Source organism: Macaca mulatta, chromosome 8 (assembly GCF_049350105.2).
Source record: "Macaca mulatta isolate MMU2019108-1 chromosome 8, T2T-MMU8v2.0, whole genome shotgun sequence".
Classification (NCBI taxonomy): Eukaryota; Metazoa; Chordata; class Mammalia; order Primates; family Cercopithecidae; genus Macaca; species Macaca mulatta.
The window spans coordinates 23,858,674-23,878,498 of record NC_133413.1 but is presented as its reverse complement, the minus strand read 5'-3'; the positions used below and the strand labels follow the sequence as shown (position 1 = coordinate 23,878,498).

The 19,825-nt window shown below is 56.3% G+C and overlaps 1 protein-coding gene and 1 long non-coding RNA gene across 11 annotated transcripts; both read left to right on the top strand.

Annotated features, from left to right (window-relative positions):
• The first annotated feature begins 718 nt into the window (after nucleotides 1-718).
• On the top strand, nucleotides 719-13,015 carry PHYHIP (phytanoyl-CoA 2-hydroxylase interacting protein). Of its 10 annotated transcripts, XM_077942694.1 has the most exons (7): nucleotides 985-1,250; nucleotides 4,124-4,245; nucleotides 4,647-4,840; nucleotides 6,009-6,183; nucleotides 8,375-8,492; nucleotides 10,830-11,413; nucleotides 12,500-13,015. In XM_077942694.1, the coding sequence occupies exons 3-6, from the start codon at nucleotides 4,676-4,678 to the stop codon at nucleotides 11,362-11,364; spliced, it is 993 nt and encodes a 330-aa protein (XP_077798820.1). In that variant the 5' UTR covers nucleotides 985-1,250; nucleotides 4,124-4,245; nucleotides 4,647-4,675; the 3' UTR covers nucleotides 11,365-11,413; nucleotides 12,500-13,015.
• A 3,551-nt stretch (nucleotides 13,016-16,566) lies between these two features.
• On the top strand, nucleotides 16,567-18,586 carry LOC144330731 (uncharacterized). Its single transcript, XR_013397152.1, has 2 exons — nucleotides 16,567-16,652; nucleotides 17,733-18,586. It is a non-coding gene; the product is annotated as an uncharacterized LOC144330731 (long non-coding RNA).
• Nucleotides 18,587-19,825: the final 1,239 nt, after the last annotated feature.

The following is a 19,825-nucleotide window of genomic DNA, read 5'->3' as shown; positions in this document are numbered from 1 at the left end:
AACCTGTGTGATCCCATTTGACAGATGAAGAGAGGTTGAGTGGCTTGTCCAAGGTCACCTAGTTGGGCAGCGGTAGAGCAGGGATTCTCAGCACATCCATCTGACTATAAGCCTGTGCTTTTCGCTGCTGTGCAACCCTTTGTCCCTGCTTGTTGCTGGACTCACATTTCCTTGGGTGTTCTTCCTGATGGCCTCCACTGAGTCTGCTTCTTGATGGCAGAACAGCCTCCTGCTGCCTTGAAAGACATTACATTCTCTCCCCAAGATGCCCAGGGCCGGCTTCCTTTGTGCTCAGAGAGTGGGGTGGGCTGAGGACACTCAGAGCTTGGTGTGTTCTCCCACCCCCACTTTCTTGCCCTTGTGCACCCTGCACTGTGCCACAGCCTCTCTCCCAGCCCCTTTTCCTGCGGACACCCAAGCTGCCAGAGGGTTCTCGCCAGACCCACAGGGATCCCTGAGCTGCAGGTCTGCCATCTCTCACTAGAACTGGTAAGAAAATGGAACCACAGTTCACCAAAAGGCCCCAAGGAGAGGCTCCGGACTGAAGACAGTGACCCTGGGTTCACACCCTCCATCTGGACCTTTCCCCTCTCTAGCCTCCCTCCCCTTCCCCCAATCAGAGTCTTTGCTTTGGGGCCCAAGCCCTGGGCTAAGCTCCACCCCTCTCCCAGCATCCTAAAGTTTGGGGGCTGCATTCAAGTCAGAGATTTCCAAGTAGGGGGTGTGTTGGAGGGACTTCTGAGGGCAGCTTGTCCTGGAAGAATGGGGGAAAGGCAGCGTATGTTGCTGTCCCTGAGGACATCTGTGTAGCTCCCTGGGAGACCCTCTGCCCTTTCCCCCTCCCACCAGCCCGGCGAACAGGGACCAAGCCTGCTTATTATCACCTGACGCTGCGCAGCCACTGATCCCATTGGTGGAGCCAGATTCGGTCTGGCTCTCTCGTTCCTTCTCCCTTCTCTGCCTCTCTCTCCTCCACGCTGCTTTGATTTCGCTCTTGCCTCTCTTCTTGCGCTGCTCAGCTGGGAACATCGTCTCACCAGGGGCAGCAGCGACGCACGCTGCACAGCCAGACAGGAGCTGGCTGCGGGGCATGGAAGCAGCCTCCTTGGCAGCCGGGAGAGGAGCGAGCGCACACCACTGCCTGTGACCCAGGCGTCCGGCTGCTGTCCCCTGCCTGGGATCTCATCCACACAGAGGTCTGTCCCTGTCCTCCCTGCCAGCTTTTCCTCTGCAGAGCCCAGTGGAGCCAGGTGAGTACCCTTCCTCCCTGGAACATGCTGCTGTTGATCCTGAATAGCCAGGAGCTGGGGGCGCTAGGGTCCTGCCACCACCCGGGGTGTCCACCTGGACTGCCAGGCCTGACGACCTTGTCCCCTCTCCCCCAGGCCTTTGGCAAAGTGGTTAATGGCTGAATCCAGTCTCTGGGGCACCACAGTTAGTCACCCCGTGACCATTCTGCTGCAGTCAGCGATGCCAACAGGGACAGCAGGGTGGGGGAAGCATTCCCTGTGGCAGGGCGGCTGTTCTGAATGGACATGGGGAAGGGGCACCAGTGTGAGCGGCATGTGTGTGTGCGCGCTTGCGAGTTGGCTGGAGGCTTGCTGGCGCAGATAGGTCCGTCTGCCTGCAATCATGCTCATGTGTGGGTTTTGAATGGTGTGAGGCATGTCTAGAAACATATCTTTCTGGCACATGTGAGGTACGTGTGTTGGGGGGACTTATCCGAGTAGCCTGTGGGTGTGCGTGGGTGGGGACACTATGAGGCAGTATATTTAGGGGTAACCATGTCCCTTGTCATGTGTGTGGGAGTGTATGCAGACAGGGGCTTTCTATGTGGGGAGGTGAGACCCAGAGCAGGACGGGGTGGGTAAAGAGAAGAGGGGGCAGAAACCATTGTCTGTGGGCAGAGCCACGTAGGTGCACAAACCTGTTGGCACGAAAGCTCAGGGCTGGCAGAGTGTGGCCAGAGGCAAACACATTTTCAAAGTCTGTCTTTGAGCCTGGCGATGATTCGAGAGAGAATACCAGACTTCGGGCGGGGGCTGCTGTGTGTATGAACACACATGTGTGTGCAGGCAGGCGTGTGGGTTGCGTGCCTTCTTGTGGAGGTGGCACGCACGCATGTTGGTGCCTGTGGCGTCCTCTTTTCCCCAAATATGGCTTGTGAGGAGGTGTGCGTGGACGTGTGTGCGTGAGCCTATGGACATGAACATGTCTGGGTGTGCATGGAGGTGACAGCTTGAAGAGGGAAAACTGCGGGGCATTCTTAGAATGTAGAAGGTGGCGGGAGGCACCTGAGTGTGTAGATGGGTGAGTGGGAGTGAGGACGTCCGTGGAAGTGTGGGATGCGGGTGGGTGGGCACTCTTGGCACATGTATGTATGTGCATGCGTGCCTGTCTGTGTGTGGGTGTGTACATGCCTGTCTTGGGGTGGATCCACACAGGAGTGTGGGTGTTTCTCGGGTGTTGCCTCAACCTGTCCCTCACACCCTGCCCTTCCCCAGTCTTCTGGGTGTAGAGAACTTGGGTTCACACCCACCCCTCTGTCCACCCCAGCTCACTCACTGCCGCCCTCCCAAGTTAGGGTGGGGATGTCATCTCAGCTTTCCCAGAACTGTAGGGAGGAAGGCACAAGAAGACACCCAGGTCCTGGAGACCCCTACCACCACACACAGCTGCCCCTATTCCTAGGACTCCAAGGAGAGGCAGGAATAGGTGCCTGGTCATGGGACGAGTGTGGGCTGCTTCCGAGCGTGTAGGTGGGTGCCACTCAGGGCCTCTTGGGTAGGAGTGTGTCTGTGTTCGTGTGCGTGGGTGCTTGTGTGTGTGTGTGTGTGAGGCACATGTGTGTCTCCCTGAGAGCTTCTCACCAGGATCCCAAGAGGTGGTAACTCCTCACTGTTCCACACCTGTCCCCGTGAATTACAGACTGGTTTATTATGGTAGGGTTGCTTCCAGACACCCAATCCCATCTGTTTGATTTTGGGGTGGGCCTGGTAGCACCCCCATGCTTATTTACCGTAGGATTCCCCATGCACAAAGCCACTGGCATTTTGGCTCTGGAGTGGGAGGCTAAGATGAAACAGGACTTGAGTGACACCTGGGGCAGGTAAGGGCCATCACCCTTAGCCTTCACCCTGTACTTGCCATCCAGGCAACTCACAGGTTAATACAGAGGTGCCAGGCTCTGGAGCAAGCTTAATTGACAGGAAGGTGTGGGCTGGATCCTCTGGAAGCTATAAATAAAAGTACCTGCTTTTGCAGGCACAAGATGCCCTCACCACTAGCTCCTGGGCAAGGGGAGGAGAAAAAGAGGGAGAAAGAAGAGAAGGAGGTGACACTTAGAAAAATGAGGGGTGCCGGGAGCTGGGATGGAGGAAGGGATTGGAAAGCAGGAGACCAAATGCCCCTGGAGAACGCCCCACCCCCATCTACGGTCCCCCCCCAGACGCTGTCACTCCCCTTCCCTTCTCTCTTCCCCATCCCGGAGCTAGGCCCCAGGCCAGAGTCACAGCCAGAGTCAGCTCTTCCCAGCTAAAGCACACATGAGAGTGACCGTGATGAGGTCTTCTCATAGCTGGACAAGCAGCAGACATAAGGGGAGAACCAAAGGAGGAAGACAGGGAGGGAGAGAAAATGCAGTTGCTTGAAAGGAAATGATAGAAGGAGGGAAAGTACAGGGTGGAAACACCACGGACACCCACGCATGCACACACGCCACACATGTGCCCCTCCACCCCCACATATGAGGGGACACCACCTTAGCTTAATGATCAAGAGCTTGGGAGCGGGAGTTCAAATCATTTGCTCCTTGCGTGGCCTTGGGCAGGTTAGTACCTTCCCGACCTCACTTGCCTCATCTGTAAAATGGAGATAACGATAGTGTGTCGCTGCTTCCAAGCTTGCATGAGATGTCTGTGAAGTTATGAGCACATGGTTGGCCCCCAATAGATGTTAATGTTAAAAGTAATGATTGAAAGGAATCAAGAGAAGATTGGCTGAAGAGAAAGAGGGATTGTCAAAAAAAGTTATGGGTGGAAAAAAGAGCTTGAAGCCGGCTTGTCGCGTGCCCCTCCCACCACGAATGTGTCCACATGCACCAACGTGGCACTTGTCCTTCCAGCCATGTACCGTGGCAACCCTTGCTGACCCCAGCGAGGAGAGAGGCCTGAATCCGAGGGCCCTGGCACCTGTGAGCTCTTGGCTGTCACCTGCCCCAAGCCTCGCACCTCCGCTCCACAGCAGGTGCTTCCTGTGTTTCCTCCGCCTCTCACCCGTCCTCTCCACCCCCACCCCTTTCTCTTTTCACGCCTGCTGGCTGAGGGCCCCCTCCCTCCTCGGCTCCATCTGCTGCAAATCTGTCCCCGCCCGGCTTTGCAGCGTTCCCACTGCCTCTGCCACCTGTCAGGTGCCGTCTGCTCTGCAGACCCCTCCGAGGACAGCAGAGAGCCCCCCGGGCAGGCACCCCATTCCACCCTCTATCAACCTTCTCCAGCCTCCCCTGTGCAGTCTTTCCCATCTAATTCATGAGGCAGGTGGATTCCAGGGGTCCTTGAGGTTCCGCCTCAAAAGGGCTATTGGGAAGAGGACATTCCAGAAAGCTCGCTGGGGGCAAGGGAGATACTGACCCTTTTCCTCCTCCTCAGTCCCCACAGGAGACAACCCTGACGGGAGCATGGAGCTGCTGTCCACGCCCCACAGCATTGAGATCAACAACATCACCTGCGACTCTTTCCGCATCTCCTGGGCCATGGAGGACAGTGACCTGGAGAGGGTCACCCATTACTTCATTGACCTTAACAAGAAGGAGAATAAGAATTCCAACAAGTTCAAGCACCGGGTGAGTAGAAGGTGTCCCAGGAGCCCCTTCCCAGCTCCTGTTCCTGAAGGAAGCCAGATAAGGGAACACCTGGAAGTCATGGCTTGGAGTCAGAGGCCTGGTTAAAATCCACACTCTTCTTCCTGTGTCATTTTGGGAAAGTTACATGACCTCTCTGAGCCTGAGCTCCTTCCCTGGTGAAGAGGGAATAACAATGCCGAGCCTCGCGGGGTCGTGGAGAGGATGCAGTGAGTCATGTTTGCGTGGTGCTTGGCCCAGCGCCTAGCACAGAGGCAGCGCTGTTATCAGCGCCACGACTGAGACTTCAAGCAGGGGCAGAGAGCCCGGGTGGGGTGGGGCCGCAGGCATCGCCTATGGGGATGACGTCTCAAGTCTCGACAAAGCCCCGGCTCAGGGCACAGCCTCGCTGTTGGCTGGATGGGCCACGCGGGCCTCGGTCTGGGCGGGGCCCTTTTGCTGTGGCCTCAGTTCTCCCTCTCCGGCCCCTCACCTGCTGGCCTGCCATTTGCTTGACTTAGAAAAGGAATAGGAGAGAGTCTTCCGTGGGTGTGTCCTTTTCTGGGGTTAAAAGCCAGTGTGGGGGTGGGTGGGAGGAAGCCCCCCATCCTCTCAAGTTGGCAGAGGCAGGGGGAGTGAGGCGGCCAGCTGGCTCCCAGGCCGACGGCACCGGCGTGGGTTACTCACCCGCTCTCTTTCTCTGGAACCGGCTCTCCCGATCTGGGTGTCTTTTGGCAGGCCAGTTGCCACGGTGACGTGAATGTTCAACACCACCCCCTTAACCCTCCCCCCCAAAGAATAAGGCATATTTTCCCTTCCTCCCTGGCTTCTCAGCATTTGCCGTTGCCGTGGAGACGGCACTGCAGTGTGCAGAGCTCTCAAAGTCTCCTTAAAAAATGAAGGCCTTGCCGCCCTCAACTTCGTGGCTTTTCCCCTCCGTTCCCAAGAGAACAGGGTGTCAGGGGGGTTCGAGGAGGGGCCAAGACTGGGGAGCGTCTGTGTGGCCTTCCCAGGAAAATGGTGGCCAGGATAGGAAGCCAACGGATCCTCAAGATTGGTCCTGCTCAGGAGAAACAGGGCCATCTGGGGAGTGGAGATTCTGGGGTGACGCCCAGATCGGGCATGAACCCCTGTTTGACGCCCGGCTCTCTGTCTGTACCCCATTTCTCAGGATGTCCCCACCAAGCTTGTGGCCAAGGCAGTGCCGCTGCCCATGACGGTGAGAGGCCACTGGTTCCTGAGCCCCCGCACGGAGTACAGCGTGGCCGTGCAGACGGCAGTGAAGCAGAGCGATGGGGAGTACCTGGTGTCCGGCTGGAGCGAGACAGTGGAGTTCTGCACTGGAGGTGAGGCCCTGCTTTCATGCCCCTGTCCTGCTGCTTGGCACGTCAGGCTTAGTTGTGGTCAAAGCGGGGCTTCCTGGCAGTCGAGCAAACACTGACGAACGCCTTCTGTCCACCAGGCAGCATGCTTGGGCCACAGGGAAGGCACACAGGCATGACACCCTCCCTGCCTCCAAAAGCCACCCTTTCTCTTCTCTCACTGGAGGCAGATATGAACCCTGCTAATCATGTTGGCAAGACCACTTCCATTAAGAAAGGGAGTTACTTTTCTGGCTTGGTACCAGATCACAGGCATCTTTGTAAACACTGTGGTCAAAGGTGCATGATGTAACATTTGCCATCTTGACCATTTTGAAGTGTACAGTTCAATGGTATTAAGTATATTCACATTGTTGTGCAGCCAATCTCCAGAACCTTTTTTTCTTGGAAAACCAAAACTCTATACCCATTAAACAACCACCCCCCGTTTCCCTCTGCCGGCTACCATTCTACTTTCTGTTCCTATGAATATGAGTCCTCTAAGTATCTCATATCAGTAGTACAATTGTACAGGATTTGTCTTTTTGTGACTGGAATATACCAGGATTTACTTCCTTTTTAAAACTGGATAGTATTTCATTGTATGGATAGACCACATTTTGCTTAATCAATTATCTGTCAATGTGCACTTGGTGGAGCAATCACATTTCGCTTGTTCTGAGCCTCCACGTAGCCTGGGAAAATGGTCCCTGGTCAACGGCCCTGCAAACTCTCTTAGCAGAACTTAACTTGTAGACTCCAGCACAAACAGCGGGCTTATGTGTGCTTGGTCACTCGTGACTCAGGGTCTGTCCCCACAAGATTGCATTCTTTTGGTGTTCACGGTGAGAGCTGCTCCAGATCTCTCTGTCACACGGAAGGGGCACAGAACATTCTCAGCCCCGGGCCTCTGAGGCTGCTGGCTCCATCCTTTGCCAAGATTTATGCCCCAAGTCTCCTTGAGCTGCTGTTGTCTTTTGAGTGGTGCTTTTTCTTTTTTTTTTTCTCCTTCTGTCTTTTTTTTTTTTTTTTGAGATGGAGTCTCGCTCTTGTCGCCTCCTGGCTGGAGTGCAGTGGCATGATCTTGGCTCACTGCAACCTCTGCCTCCCGGATTCAAGCGATTCTCCTGCGTCAGCATCCTGAGTAGCTGGGATTACAGGCGCCCACCACCACGCCTGGCTACTTTTTTTTGCATTTTTAGTACAGATGGGGTTTCACCATGTTGGCCAGGCTGGTCTTGAACTCCCGACTCAGGTGATCCGCCCGCCTCAGCCTCCCAAAGTGCTGGGATCACAGGCGTGAACCACCGCGGCTGGCTGAATGGTGCTTTTTCTTAGTTCTGCTGCAGAACCCCAGGCTCTGGAGGCCTCTTGCTCCTGGAGGGGAAAGCTCGGTTTCCCCTGAGACCTCCATGTGCAGTGGGCATTTAATTCAAATTGGGGATCTGGCTGCAATCCAGTCCACACTCCTCTCTCCAAACCAAGCACCCTGGCCAGGGATGCATCCACAAAGAGGGAAGGGCAGCTTCCTCCTTTGTACCAAGGAGCTGTATGTGCCAGCAGCAGCCTTCCTGGGGCTCCAGGGTTCAATGTTGCTATCCTGTTTCCAGCCTTCCCTGTTTCTCCTGAGATGCTCAAGCTGAGAGCCATTGCTCCAGACCCAGGACTGCCTAAACATTGCCTGGTCTCGCTTCTCCCTAGCCCCTCAGGAGCCCTCACCTGTGGCTACAGCTGGCTTCCATGGGGGTGGTGTGGGGAGCCTCCTATCTACTGGATTTGAGGGGTTTTCCCAAAAGGACCTCAAGCCCTCTCAAGTCTTCCTTTTTCCCATGAGTCCTCTTTTCACATGAGGATAGCCTGGGATCACAGCCCCTGGGCACCCTGGCGGGATTACTGGGCGACCCTCTGCCTTTTTGTGACCCAGAGAGCCCCGAGACTCTGGCATTGTGGTTGCAGAGGTGATGAGGACAGACAGCATGCAGCGCTCTGTGTTTCCAGCAGAGGCCAGCTGGCCTGTTCCCATCTGAGTTTAAGGTTCTGCGACTGTCTAGTCGCCTCTGCTGTTCTGACAGACAGAGGTTGGCCGGCACGCACAGGGTGGGGTGGGGTGGGGACAGGAGGTGTTTGTGCTCCTCAGCTGGCCCTCAGCTCACCCACTGCATCTGGGATCTTGCAGATTATGCCAAGGAGCACCTGGCTCAGCTGCAGGAGAAGGCCGAGCAGATCGCAGGCCGCATGCTCCGCTTCTCCGTCTTCTACCGCAACCATCACAAGGAGTACTTCCAGCATGCCAGGTATGGGTGTGGGCTCCCGGCTGGACCTGCCAGGTCTCTCCTCCCTCCCAGCCCTTCCTGTTCCTGTCCTGGCTGTCTGAGGTCACCCCCACCCCCGTGGCTGCCAGTCCCTCCTCTAGGATTGACATGCCCTGACGTCACCAGCTGGCTCTGAAGAGACTGCTGCTTTGGGGATTGGGCTCAGGGAAGATCAAGGGCTCTGGGGACAGGGCCTTCTGCAAGAGTGTTGTACTAACGAGCCTGGGAGAATGAGATCTGAGTTTGCTCCCGCTCTGGGACAGTTCTTTTCATGGGGGTCTACCACCACAGGTCTCTCTGATTCAGGCCCTGGGGCCAAAGGGGAGGTGGCAGGGAGTGCATAAAATGAGTGTTCTGATCACAAAAGGTTTGAGGAAGCACCCAGCTCATCGCTTTTCAAACTGGGTGCTCCCTCCAGGGAGACATGTCAGTGAACCCCTTAGAATGCTGCCATGGGGTTGGGGGGACCAGAGGATGAGGCTTGGTGGGCCCCACACCTGATGTCCAACCAGAGCAGCCTCAATTTTATTTGCCTGTGAGCCTTCCACGTATAATTTCTTTTGGGGGAAAAAAGAGAGAGATGCTGCAGTCTAAAAGTGTTCGAAAATTGGTGATCTGATCCAACACCCTTGGCCTACAGAAGAGGAGCACGAGGCCCAGAGGGAAGCAGCTTGTTCATTCGAGCCAGGGAGTCACTTGTCACTGAAGACAGCCAGGATCAGGCAAGAGTGAGGCAGGACCAGGAGTACCCACCCTCCCCAGGCCTGCTGGAAAGTGCTCCAAGACCACATCCTTCTGAGGCTCAGCCAGGGCAAGCAGCTGCTCTGCCTCTTTTTTTTTTTTTTTTTTTTTGAGACGGAGTCTCTCGCTGTCACCCAGGCTGGAGTGCAGTGGCGTGATCTCCGCTCACTGCAACCTCTGCCTTCTGGGTTAAAATGATTCTCCTGCCTCAGTCTCCTGAGTAGCTGGGACCACAGGTGTGCGCCACCATGGCAGGCTAATTTTTGTATTTTTAATGAAGCGGGGTTTCACTATGTTGGCCAGGCTGGTCTCAAACTCCTGACCTCAGGTGATCCACCCACCTCGGCCTCCCCAGGTGCTGGGATTACAGGCATGAGCCACTGTGCCTGGCCTCTGTCTGCCTTTATCCTTAGAGTCAGGGCAGTTTTAACCTCAGGGCAGTGAGGACCTTGGGAGTCTTTGGGGTTTGTATTAAAGAAGCAAGGCCTGCTTGGTGGCTCAAACCTGTAATCCCAGCATGTTGGGAGGCCAAGATGGGATCACTTGAGCCCAAGAGTTCAAGATGAGCCTGAGCAACATGGTGAGAACCCAATCTCTACAAAAAATTTAAAGAATTAGCCGGGTGTGGATCACTTGAGCCCAGGAGTTCGAGCTTGCAGTGAGCTGTGATTGTACCACTGCACTCCAGCCTGGAAAGTGAGTCAGTGGCGCAGTTTGGACTCCTTTATCAGCGAGAATGAGAGAGACAGGGAGCACCCATGTGTGCCAGGCACCTTACTTGGTGCCAGGATGTAAAGATAAAGGCAGAGTTCACCCTTTTGAGAACCTCAGAATCCAGTCAGCGAGACAGTCTGGAAAGATTTCATGTGAAAGGTACGTGTAATTGTTGAGCACAGTTCAGTGTCCTGGCCGATGAAGTGGCTCACACCTGCAATCCTAGCACTTTGGGAGGCCAAAGCCGGAGGATCACTGGAGGCCAGGAGTTCAGCCTGGGCAACACAGTTAGAAGACTGGGTGTCCTGCACATAGTAGGCAGCCAAATATTTGTCAAGTGCAGGTGTCTGCTGTTCCTGGAAGGTTTTAGTGGGGAGCAGACGCGTGGCTGAGGCTTGAAGGCTGATTAGAAGTTTGCCAAGCCAGCTGGAGGAAGGTGGAGAGGGCGGTCAGTGCAGCAGAGGGAAGAGTCCTGCACAGGGGGCACAGAGGCAGGAGACTGCGTGTGCAGGGGGTGGGTAAGTAGGTGTGATGGCAGGAGGTGGGGAGTGGCGAGGAGACCAGAGAGATCAGATCATGAGCCGCCATGCTTTTCACGCACGCCCCATCAAAGGGTTTCAAGTTGGGGAGTGACAGCTTCACATCTCTTCTCTGAGAAGGAGTGGGCTGGATGAATCCCTCTCCAGGGCCCTCTCTGCTCTTGCATTCTGGAATGTTCTATTTGCAACTAGTGGAGGCGGCTGGGGGAGGGCTGGGAGCTGGGCTGGCTCCCTCCCTCCTCGACCACACGCAGCAGCCAAGCCTCAGCCCGGCTCACCAGCCGCATCTTCTCTTCCCTTTGGCGTGTCTCCCTGGGGTGGGCAGGACCCACTGCGGGAACATGCTGCAGCCCTACCTGAAGGACAACAGCGGCAGCCACGGCTCCCCAACCAGCGGTATGCTCCACGGGGTCTTCTTCAGTTGCAACACGGAGTTCAACACGGGCCAGCCCCCGCAGGATTCCCCCTACGGCCGCTGGCGCTTCCAGATCCCAGCTCAGCGCCTCTTCAATCCCAGCACCAACCTCTACTTTGCGGACTTCTACTGCATGTACACGGCCTACCACTATGCTATCCTGGTGCTGGCGCCCAAAGGCTCCCTGGGGGACCGCTTCTGCCGCGACCGCCTGCCCCTCCTGGACATTGCTTGCAACAAGTTCCTGACCTGCAGCGTGGAGGACGGGGAGCTGGTCTTCCGCCACGCCCAGGACCTCATCCTGGAGATCATCTACACCGAGCCTGTCGACCTGTCCCTGGGCACCCTGGGGGAGATCAGCGGTCACCAGCTCATGAGCCTGTCTACTGCCGATGCCAAGAAGGACCCCAGCTGCAAGACCTGCAACATCAGCGTGGGCCGCTAGGGACTCCTGGGGAGCTGGGGGGCGAGGGAGAGAGGAGCAGAAGGTGGAGGTGGGTAGCCCAGGTTCAGGGAGCTTGCTTTCTCTCTCCTACCCCCCTGCTCCCTCCACTCTGCCCAGCTGCCCTCCCCCCGCCCCTTGGCATTGGAGGCAACAGACAGTGGTCCTCTTGGTAAGTGTGGCCCACCCCCGGCCTGGTGGACATGGAAAGGCTTCTCCTCCTCCATAGTTGGCAGCTGAGCTGGATTTCTGGAGAACTTCCCTTTTCCTCTGGTTTCCTTGTCCTACTGTTCTTTGCCTCATCCAGGTCTCTATGTCCCAAAGACCTGCCCACCTCCTGGGGCTCTCCCAGGGAAGCCCCTCTGGGCCAAAGCCCACGTGTAGCTTGGCTGCCTCCAGAGGAGATGCAGAGAGCTGTGGGGCGATCTTTCTTAGTCCCACTCACCCCACTCAGGGCCAACCACAGAATGCCCCCTCCCTGCTGAGCTGGGTCTCTGGGGCTTCCCACTCCAGGCCCGGATCCCTTCCTTCTATAAATAGTCTCCTGCACCACCATGACACCCTGGCTGCTCCTTGCCCCAAAGAACCCTCTTCCTGCATGGGAGAGCTGTCCCTCCTTCTCCACCTGCCCACCGGGACACTCCCCCTGCTCTCTAGAAAGGAATTCTCTTTCTTCTCTTGGCACTGGGGGCGTCAGGCTGTCGGGTGTTCCTTCCTCCCATACCCTACCATACCTTCTCCTTGCTTAGAGTATGGGGGTCTGAGACAGCAGCCACTGGGGTTGAGGAGGGGGAGGAGACCCCTGAGACCCAGAAGTGCCCCTTCCTCAGCTGGGAGTGGGCCGCCTCATGCTCTGCTGGGGCCTGGCATGGAACATGAGATCTGCGAGCTGTCCCGCGGGCCCCGGCACCCCGCCCAGCCGTGCACTTTGCTCACTCGCTCTGCCATGGTGCCGTGACTGTACTGTGCCCGTGCGTGACCTGGACTGTGGACCCTCTGCTGCTCCACCTCTCCCCTACCCACTGGCTCTGTCTGCTCTCCTGCCACCCTGCTGGCCGGGAGCCCCTCCCCGGGGAGTTCTTGGTGACGTCCTTCCCGGGCCTCCTTGTGTTTTTGCCTCATTCCTACTGTCGCACAGGTCACCAGGGTGGACTCCCTACAATCAGCAAAGCAAACAGAGAGCCTGTGGGAGGGGCTGACAGCAGCCGCCGGCTGTTTAGGGGATGACGGAGGTGACATCAGGCGGAGAAGAGTGCAGCCTCACAGTGACTTTCTCAGAGGTGACGGAGATGATGGATGAGCAGCTGGATTTCCATGACGAAGGACGGAAGCGGCGGCAGGCCGGCAAGACCATACCTCGGTGAGGGGCAGGTGGACAACCGTCGCCTCTCTGTAGCCAGGGGGAATTGTGTGGCCAGCTGTCTCTCTGGGATGGGTCAGGAGGCCTGGAGGCTTCCCGGGGAAAGAGGTGTGGAGAAGGAGAGAACATGGCCCAGGCCCTTTCCTTCCCCCTGTGCTGACAGCATTGCTGTAGGGGTGGCCTGCTGCCCTCCCCTGGCCCTCATGTTCCCCCGGGGCTGGGGTCCGCCTGCCTGTGCTGTGCTTGCGACGTGCATCAATAAACCACCATGGCCTGAGGGCCCTGCTCGTCTCAGTCCATTTGAGCTGCTGTGACACAATACCACAGACTGGGTGGCTCAAAAACCGCAGATTCATTTCTCATAGTTCTGGAGACTCAGGAGGTCAAGATCAAGGTGCTGGCAGAAGCTGTGTCTGGTGAGGGCCTGCTTCACAGATGGCTCGTTTCACTGTGTCCTCACAGGGTGAAAGGGATGAGCAAGCTCTCTTGCCCCTCCTTTTTTTTGTAGAGTTGGGGGGTTTCACCTTGTTGCCCAGGCTGGCCTCAAACTCCTGGCCTCAAGTGATCCTCCCACCTAGGCCTCCCAAAGTGCTTGGGATTATAGGCATGAGCCACTGCTCCAGGCCATCTTGGGCCCATTTCATAAAGGCACTAATCCCATTCATGTGGCCCCACCCTCATGACCTCAGCTACTTCCAAGGCCCCGCTTCCTAAAACCATCACCTTGGAGTTAGAATTTCCACCTAGGGCTGGGCGCGGTGGCTCACGCCAGTAATCCCAGCACTTTGGGAGGCTGAGGCAGGTGGATCACAGGAGATCAGGGGTTCAAGACCAGCCTGGCCAATATGGTGAAACCCCATCTCTACTGAAAATACAAAATTAGCTGGGCGTGGTGGTGGGCACCTGTAATCCCAGCTACTCGGGAGCCTGAGGCAGGAGAATTGCTTGAACCCAGGAGGTGGAGGTTGCAGTGAGCTGAGACTGCACCATTGCACTCCAGCCTGGGTGACAGAGTGAGACTCCATCTCAAAAATAATAAAAGAAAATAAATGTCAACCTAGGATTTAGGGGGGACATAAACATTCAGACTATAGCACCCCATCTCTTTGGGCCAGTGATGGGGTGGGTGAGTTCTGCAAACCACAGAGGAGCTCAGGTGGGAATGCCCACAGGACAGGCCACCTGGAATCAGCTCCAAGGGAGCACCTGGTCCACTGTGGGAGGCGGGGCTGAGGATGTAGAGCCGAGTCTTCAGCTTGGAAGGGACTTTGGAGTCTTTTGGTCCCACCCAGTGTTTTCCATATGGGGCCTCCCACATGGGGCCTCCTAGGAGAGGACCCATAGCATCTGGAGACCCCATTTGGAGCCTCTGGAGGCTTTGAAGGCTTCCTACTATAGCAGCTTACCATTGCTCCAGACCCAGATGCCACCAAATGTCCCTGTTCCAACTGCCTGAGTGTGCCCGCTCCCCGACAGAGCTCCCGTTTACAGATCCGAGTCACTTCTGCCTCTATCATTTTATCATTATCATTATTATTTTTGAGAGGGAGCCTCACTCTGTCACCCAGGCTGGAGTGCAGTGCACGATCTCAGCTCAGTGTAGCCTCCCCCTCCCAGGTTCAAGCAATTCTCCAGCCTCAGCCTCCCAAGTAGCTGGGACTACAGGTACATGCCACCATGCCTGCATAATTTTTGTATGTTTAATAGAGATGAGCTTTCACCATGTTGGCCAGGCTGGTCTTGAACTCCTGACCTCAAGTGATCCACCCACCTCAGCCTCCCAAAGTGCTGGGATTACAGGCATGAGTGAGCCACTGTGCCTGGCCATTATATTTATTTCTTGAGACAGGGTCTTCCTCTGTTGTCCAGGCTGGAGTGCAGTGGCAGGATCATGGTTCACTGCAGCCTCAATCTCTGGGACCCAAGTGATCCTCCCATCTCAGCCTCCAGAGCAGCTGGGACCACAGGCATATGCCACCCTGCCCAGCTAGGTTTTAAAAAATGTTTTATTTTGTAGAGACGGAGTTTCCCTGTTTTGCCCAGGCTGGTCTCAAACTCCTGGGCTTAAGTGATCCTCCTGCCTCCCAAAGTGCTAGGATTATAGGCTTGAGTCACTGCACCTGGCCTGCATCTATTATGAACTTATTGATATGGTCCTGTGCTGGAATAGAAAAGCTCTAGAGAAGTCAAAGTCCTCACCAACACTGCCTGACTCAAGGCCACGTTCATGTGTGTCATCCAGAGCTCAGGGCATAGCCTTTTTGGGGTAGAAAGGAAAGCGGAAGGGCAGATGACGGCTCCTGAGGGCCTACTATGCACCAGGCACCTGGGTGCTGTCACACACATCAACTTCTTTAGTCTTCACGATGTTTCTGGGGAGTATTATTCCCACTTAACAGAAGTAGAAACTGAGGCACAAAGCCTTGCTCGTGTCTCACAGCCAGTAAGTGATAGTGCCCAGGCTTTGATTGAGAAACCAGAATCTTCTCCTTTTCCGCCCTATGCCTGTCTCCTTTAGTGTATGTCAGGGGCTACCTGGGATAGTCCTGTTTCAGACACAGTGACACCCCCAGGGGTCCCCTCCACAAAGCCAGTTAAGCAAGTCTGTGCCTAGTTCCAGAATATCACCGGGGGGGCTGTGGAGTCACAGACAGCATGGAAGCTTGTTTTAAAGCCGTAGTGGAGCGGAGCAGGACGTGGTGTCACGCACCTGTAGTCCTAGCTACTTGGGAGGCTGACGTGGGAGGATCACTTGAGCCCAGGAGTTCAAGGCTGCAGTAAGCTATGATCATGCCACTGCAGTCCAGCTTGGGTCACAGAGTGAGACTCCAAGTTTTGAAAAACAAAGGGAGTAGTGGGCAGTAGCTCAAATCCAGCATTCTGAGGATGGAATGACTCCGGATCAACCCTTCTGCCTCTGGGCGGGCCCGCACAGGATTCTCCACTCCCAGCTGAGAGGGTTTCAGTCCTCCAGAGGGTCAGGCTCCAGTCTTCCTTTTGTGAACCCTTTTGGGTTTCTTGGGAGGAGAGATTGGCTCCCAGAGACCTCATAGTGGAGCATGAAGGCAGAATGGAGGTGGGGTTGTGGGGGTCCCCAGGCAGGTTCCTTTGGAGAGCCTTCCGCTTCTCCTTCCTCTGTCCAGATGGCAAGTCCCGGCGTACAGCCAACCCTGCCACACTTGCTCGAAGCACCAGTCAGACAGAGCTGGGTCAGAAGGTCCGCTGGAGTCCACCCTGGGGTCCTTTCTGGCCTGCTCTGACTTGGTGGAGGGAGAGAGGTCCACGTGCCAGTGCACACACACACACACACACACCCCTACACACGTACCCTCCCTGGGCTGGATTTAGAGGACAGCCTAGAAGGCACAGACAGCTCCCAGGTGAGGGACAACCCTGAACCCATAGCTGCCACTGCCCAGCTGGGGGGCCCTGAGTTAGCTCTGTCTGGCAGTGCAGGCAGCCAGGGAAAAGAAGGTGGCAGCCACAAGGGGAGGCTTCAGATTCCAGGTGAGGGGTTCCGCTGTGCAGCCAGGGAAAAGAAGGTGGCAGCCACAAGGGGAGGCTTCAGATTCCAGGTGAGGGGTTCCGCTGTGCAGGCACAAACACACAGACATACCTGACACAAACACATGGTGGCACACGCTTGGTCCCCGACACACACAACTCACAACCAAAACTCCTCTTCTCGGGTGCACACCCACCCTTGACTGCCGTTCCTCTGTCCCTGGACCAGCATCTTTCCTTTTAACCCTGGGCATCCCACAAAGTGGAGGGAGGCGAGGCACCCGCTCTGAGGACGCTAGCAGTTCCATTCGGCTTCTGTATGTGTCTCTTCTCCATGCTAGGAAAGAGGTGGCTGGGGTCCCAAGGAAGGGGACGAGGAGGGTCCATTCCCCGAAGTGGAGGGAGGCCTTCAGGAAGCGGAGCTGAGGTGATTGGCCATAAAACAGCTTGGCCACAACATCTGGAGCAGATTGAAACCAGATGTTCAAGGATGGGGGAAGGGAGGGTGTGGGATGGAGGGGGCTGGGGCAGCAGAGGCGGCAACTCTGGTTGGCGGGAGGCTGGGCTGGGGGCTCAGGGTTCTCCGGGGAAGACATCTGGCTGCCTTGTCCCTCACTCTCCAAGTCAGGCATTACTATTTTTGCAAACTGGAGCAACAGATCTTTTCACAGATCCTAGAATCAGCCTTGTGCGTAGGGACAGTCGAGTACAGGGTGTGACTTGGGAGGTGCCCAGAAAGGGCCACCAGCTCGCCAGAAATATGTCCCTTGCTGCCCTGCAGCCCCCTCCTTGCTGTGGGCTCAGCGTTGCCCCTCCGGCAGGGGGAATTCTACACTAAGCTCCTAGTGCCTGCCTGGAAACTACTTTTGTACCTGAAAGTTTCCTTTTAGCACAGGAGTAGAGTTGTCTGGGAGCTAGCAGAGGAAAGGAAAACAGGCCCATTTATTAAGAGCCCCCTCTTTGCCAGGCACCATGACCGGCTCTCTTCAAAGGTTATCTCATTCCTTGTTTTTCCTGTCACTCAGACTGGAGTGCAGTGGTGTGATCTCGGCCCACTGCAGCCTCAACCTCCCAGCTCAAGCAATCCTCCCACGTCAGCCTCCTGCATAGCTAGGACTACAGGCATGCACCACCACTCCCAGATAATTTTTTAAACATTTTTTGTAGAGACAGGGTCCGACTAGTCTCAAACTCCTGGGCTCAAGTGATCCTCCTACCTTAGATTCCCAAAGCATTTGGGATTACAGGCATGAGCCACTGTGCTTGGCCTCATTCCTTCACAACCATATCACCCCACACTGAAGAACCTGAGGTTCAAAGAAGTGACTCATCCAGGGTCGCATAGCCACCAAATGGTGGAGCTGGTGTTCAAAATGGGTTTTGTTTGCTCTCAAGCTTGTCACCTTTTTACTACTGGGGATCCTGTAGGGTTAGAGGGAGGGGCAGGGAAAAAGAGAAAAAGGGAGTGAGGGACAGAGCCAGGCACTCAACTTTCCTTGTTTTACAGCTGAGCCAACACTTGTCCCTGGAAGCTGCCACATCTCTGCTGAGGGTTCCAGTCACTTCAATTGCCTGGTGCCTTGCCCTCTGACTGCTTCGGAGACAAGACGTTGGATTTTCAAATCTGTCTCTCAGGACATGGCACGAAGGGTGCTGGGGACAGGTGATAGGTTTAGGGAGCAGAGGACCAGGGAGGGGGCAGCGGGCCAGTGTCACCGAGCTAAGCGTGGCAGAGCCAGGTCTCCTGACTGCCAGGCTCATGCTGCCCTCTTGGCCGAGGGCTCCAGAAAGTCTGAAGCTCCCAGGGATGTGCTTACCTTGACCTGGCTACTGGGGCTGGGAGTGTAGGGTCGGGGCAGCTGCATCCTGGCTTTTCCCATGTGAATGCTTATCATGAGTGCAGGACTCCGGGGGACCTCAGCTAAGCCCCCAGGGGACCTCAGGTGCTGGACACAGGAGGAGCAAGTGTACCTTCCTCTACCATGGAATCACCTGCGCAGAGGGGCAGCTGCACTGGGTGGGGGTGGGGGGCTCGTCTAGAACCCTGGGCAGCTAGAAGGTGAGGGTAGGCTGGGCCCGCAGAATGCATCAATTTATCAGATTCTGAAATACGCATCAGTGGCCTGCAACCAGCGCCTGAGGGGCTTCCGCCACCTGAGGAGGCAGATCCTTGCTCCTCCTCCACTTCCTCTCCATCCTCTCCCTCCTTTCTCCCCGCCGCCTCCTCTCCAGCCACCGTCTTGTCTTCCTCAGAACTCTCCAGCCTCCGTCCTCTGAGTGTTCCTCCTCTTCCTCCCTGTCCTCTTCCTCTTCGTCCTCCCCTCTCCTCCCTCTCTATCAAATGGATGCCCTTATCCTTGCTTTGGGCTGCCTCCTGCCCGATTGCAAGCCCTTGGGGGTGGACATCTGGGCATCCAGACAGGCCTGTACCCCTGCTTCTTGGTTGACCAGGGCAGAGGATCTGAAACTGCCATGTGGACCTCCTTGGTGGTCTTCAAAATCTTTGTTCACTCCATGGGGTGGGTTGGGAGCGCCCACTGTGGCTGGGGCTCCTGCACTGCGTCAGTTTCGGTGTGGGTGGTCTCCAAGATACTCTGTGCCAAAGTTCTCCTTGCTGGGCCTTCCCTCGACCTAGGGCACTACAGCCCCTTGCCTACCTCTGAAGAGGGGCCTATGGAACGTCTGGAGGGCTCGCTGGGCGGGTTCTTGAGTTGCTGGAGGAACCTGTGTTTGTGGGTGATGGAGTGTTGAGTCGTGTGCCCAGGTGGCTGCATGGGTTATCCTGAGCCTGCCTCTAGCTGGTGGTTGCTGTCCATAAGGACCCTGTTTGGGGTGGGGGGACCCAATGTATCTCTGTGGGTTGGAGCCCCTGCCTGGACAGGGTTATGACCCTGGCCTATGAGCTGGGACTGTGGTCCTTGGAGCTTCCGAAGGACCCAGAGGGCTGGTAAGGAGACCTATGGCCACTGACCACCAACTTCGTGGCAGAGCTCATGCCAAGTGGGTGGGCAGTGTCTGGGTGAGATGCCCAGGCAGCTGCACAAGTGTAGGGATCCTTCCATTCTGTCATGGCCCTCCAGGCTGTCCTGAGCCTCCTTTTCAGAGGAAGAAGCAGCAGGGAGGAGAGGCTGTGACATCACAGCCTGTGACTTTACTGGCGCAACAAGCAGTAACTCCTCTGGGCGCCTCTAGCTCTCTCTTAGGGCCCCGGGGCCACACTGGTGGTCAGGCCTGGAGGAGACAGCTGCAGCCTGAGCAGTAGAGCAGGCTGGTTTCCTGGAAGAAGAAGGTCCTGTGTACACATCCGACACTCGCAGCATGCCTGCTTTCCACTACTACCTTCTGCTCAAAGAGCCAAGATGGAGTCCCCCATGCCAGGCTGCTTCCGGGGAGTGGGGGCCCCTGCACGTCCAGACAGCATCTGGCACAGCCTCAGGAAGGAGCCAGGAAAAGCCTGCCAGTCCACTGAAGGCTCTAGGAAACCCTGGGGCTTGCAGCAGGCCACCTAGCTCTCTCTGGACCCTGGGAGCAGCCAGCCCGGGCATAAGAGCTGGGGCTGCTCTGGGCTTTCTTTCCCTTTGAGAGCCATGTAGAAAGAGG

Excerpts from the sequence above, each read along its gene's own strand:
- PHYHIP (XM_077942690.1), top strand. The coding sequence starts at position 4,676 with ATGGAGCTGCTGTCCACGCCCCACAGCATTGAGATCAACAACATCACC. Across the intron at positions 6,238-8,335 it reads TTGGCACGTCAGGCTTAGTT|CTGGCCCTCAGCTCACCCAC; the intron begins GTGGTCAAAGCG and ends TGTGCTCCTCAG. Across the intron at positions 8,493-10,829 it reads GAGTACTTCCAGCATGCCAG|GACCCACTGCGGGAACATGC; the intron begins GTATGGGTGTGG and ends TGGGGTGGGCAG.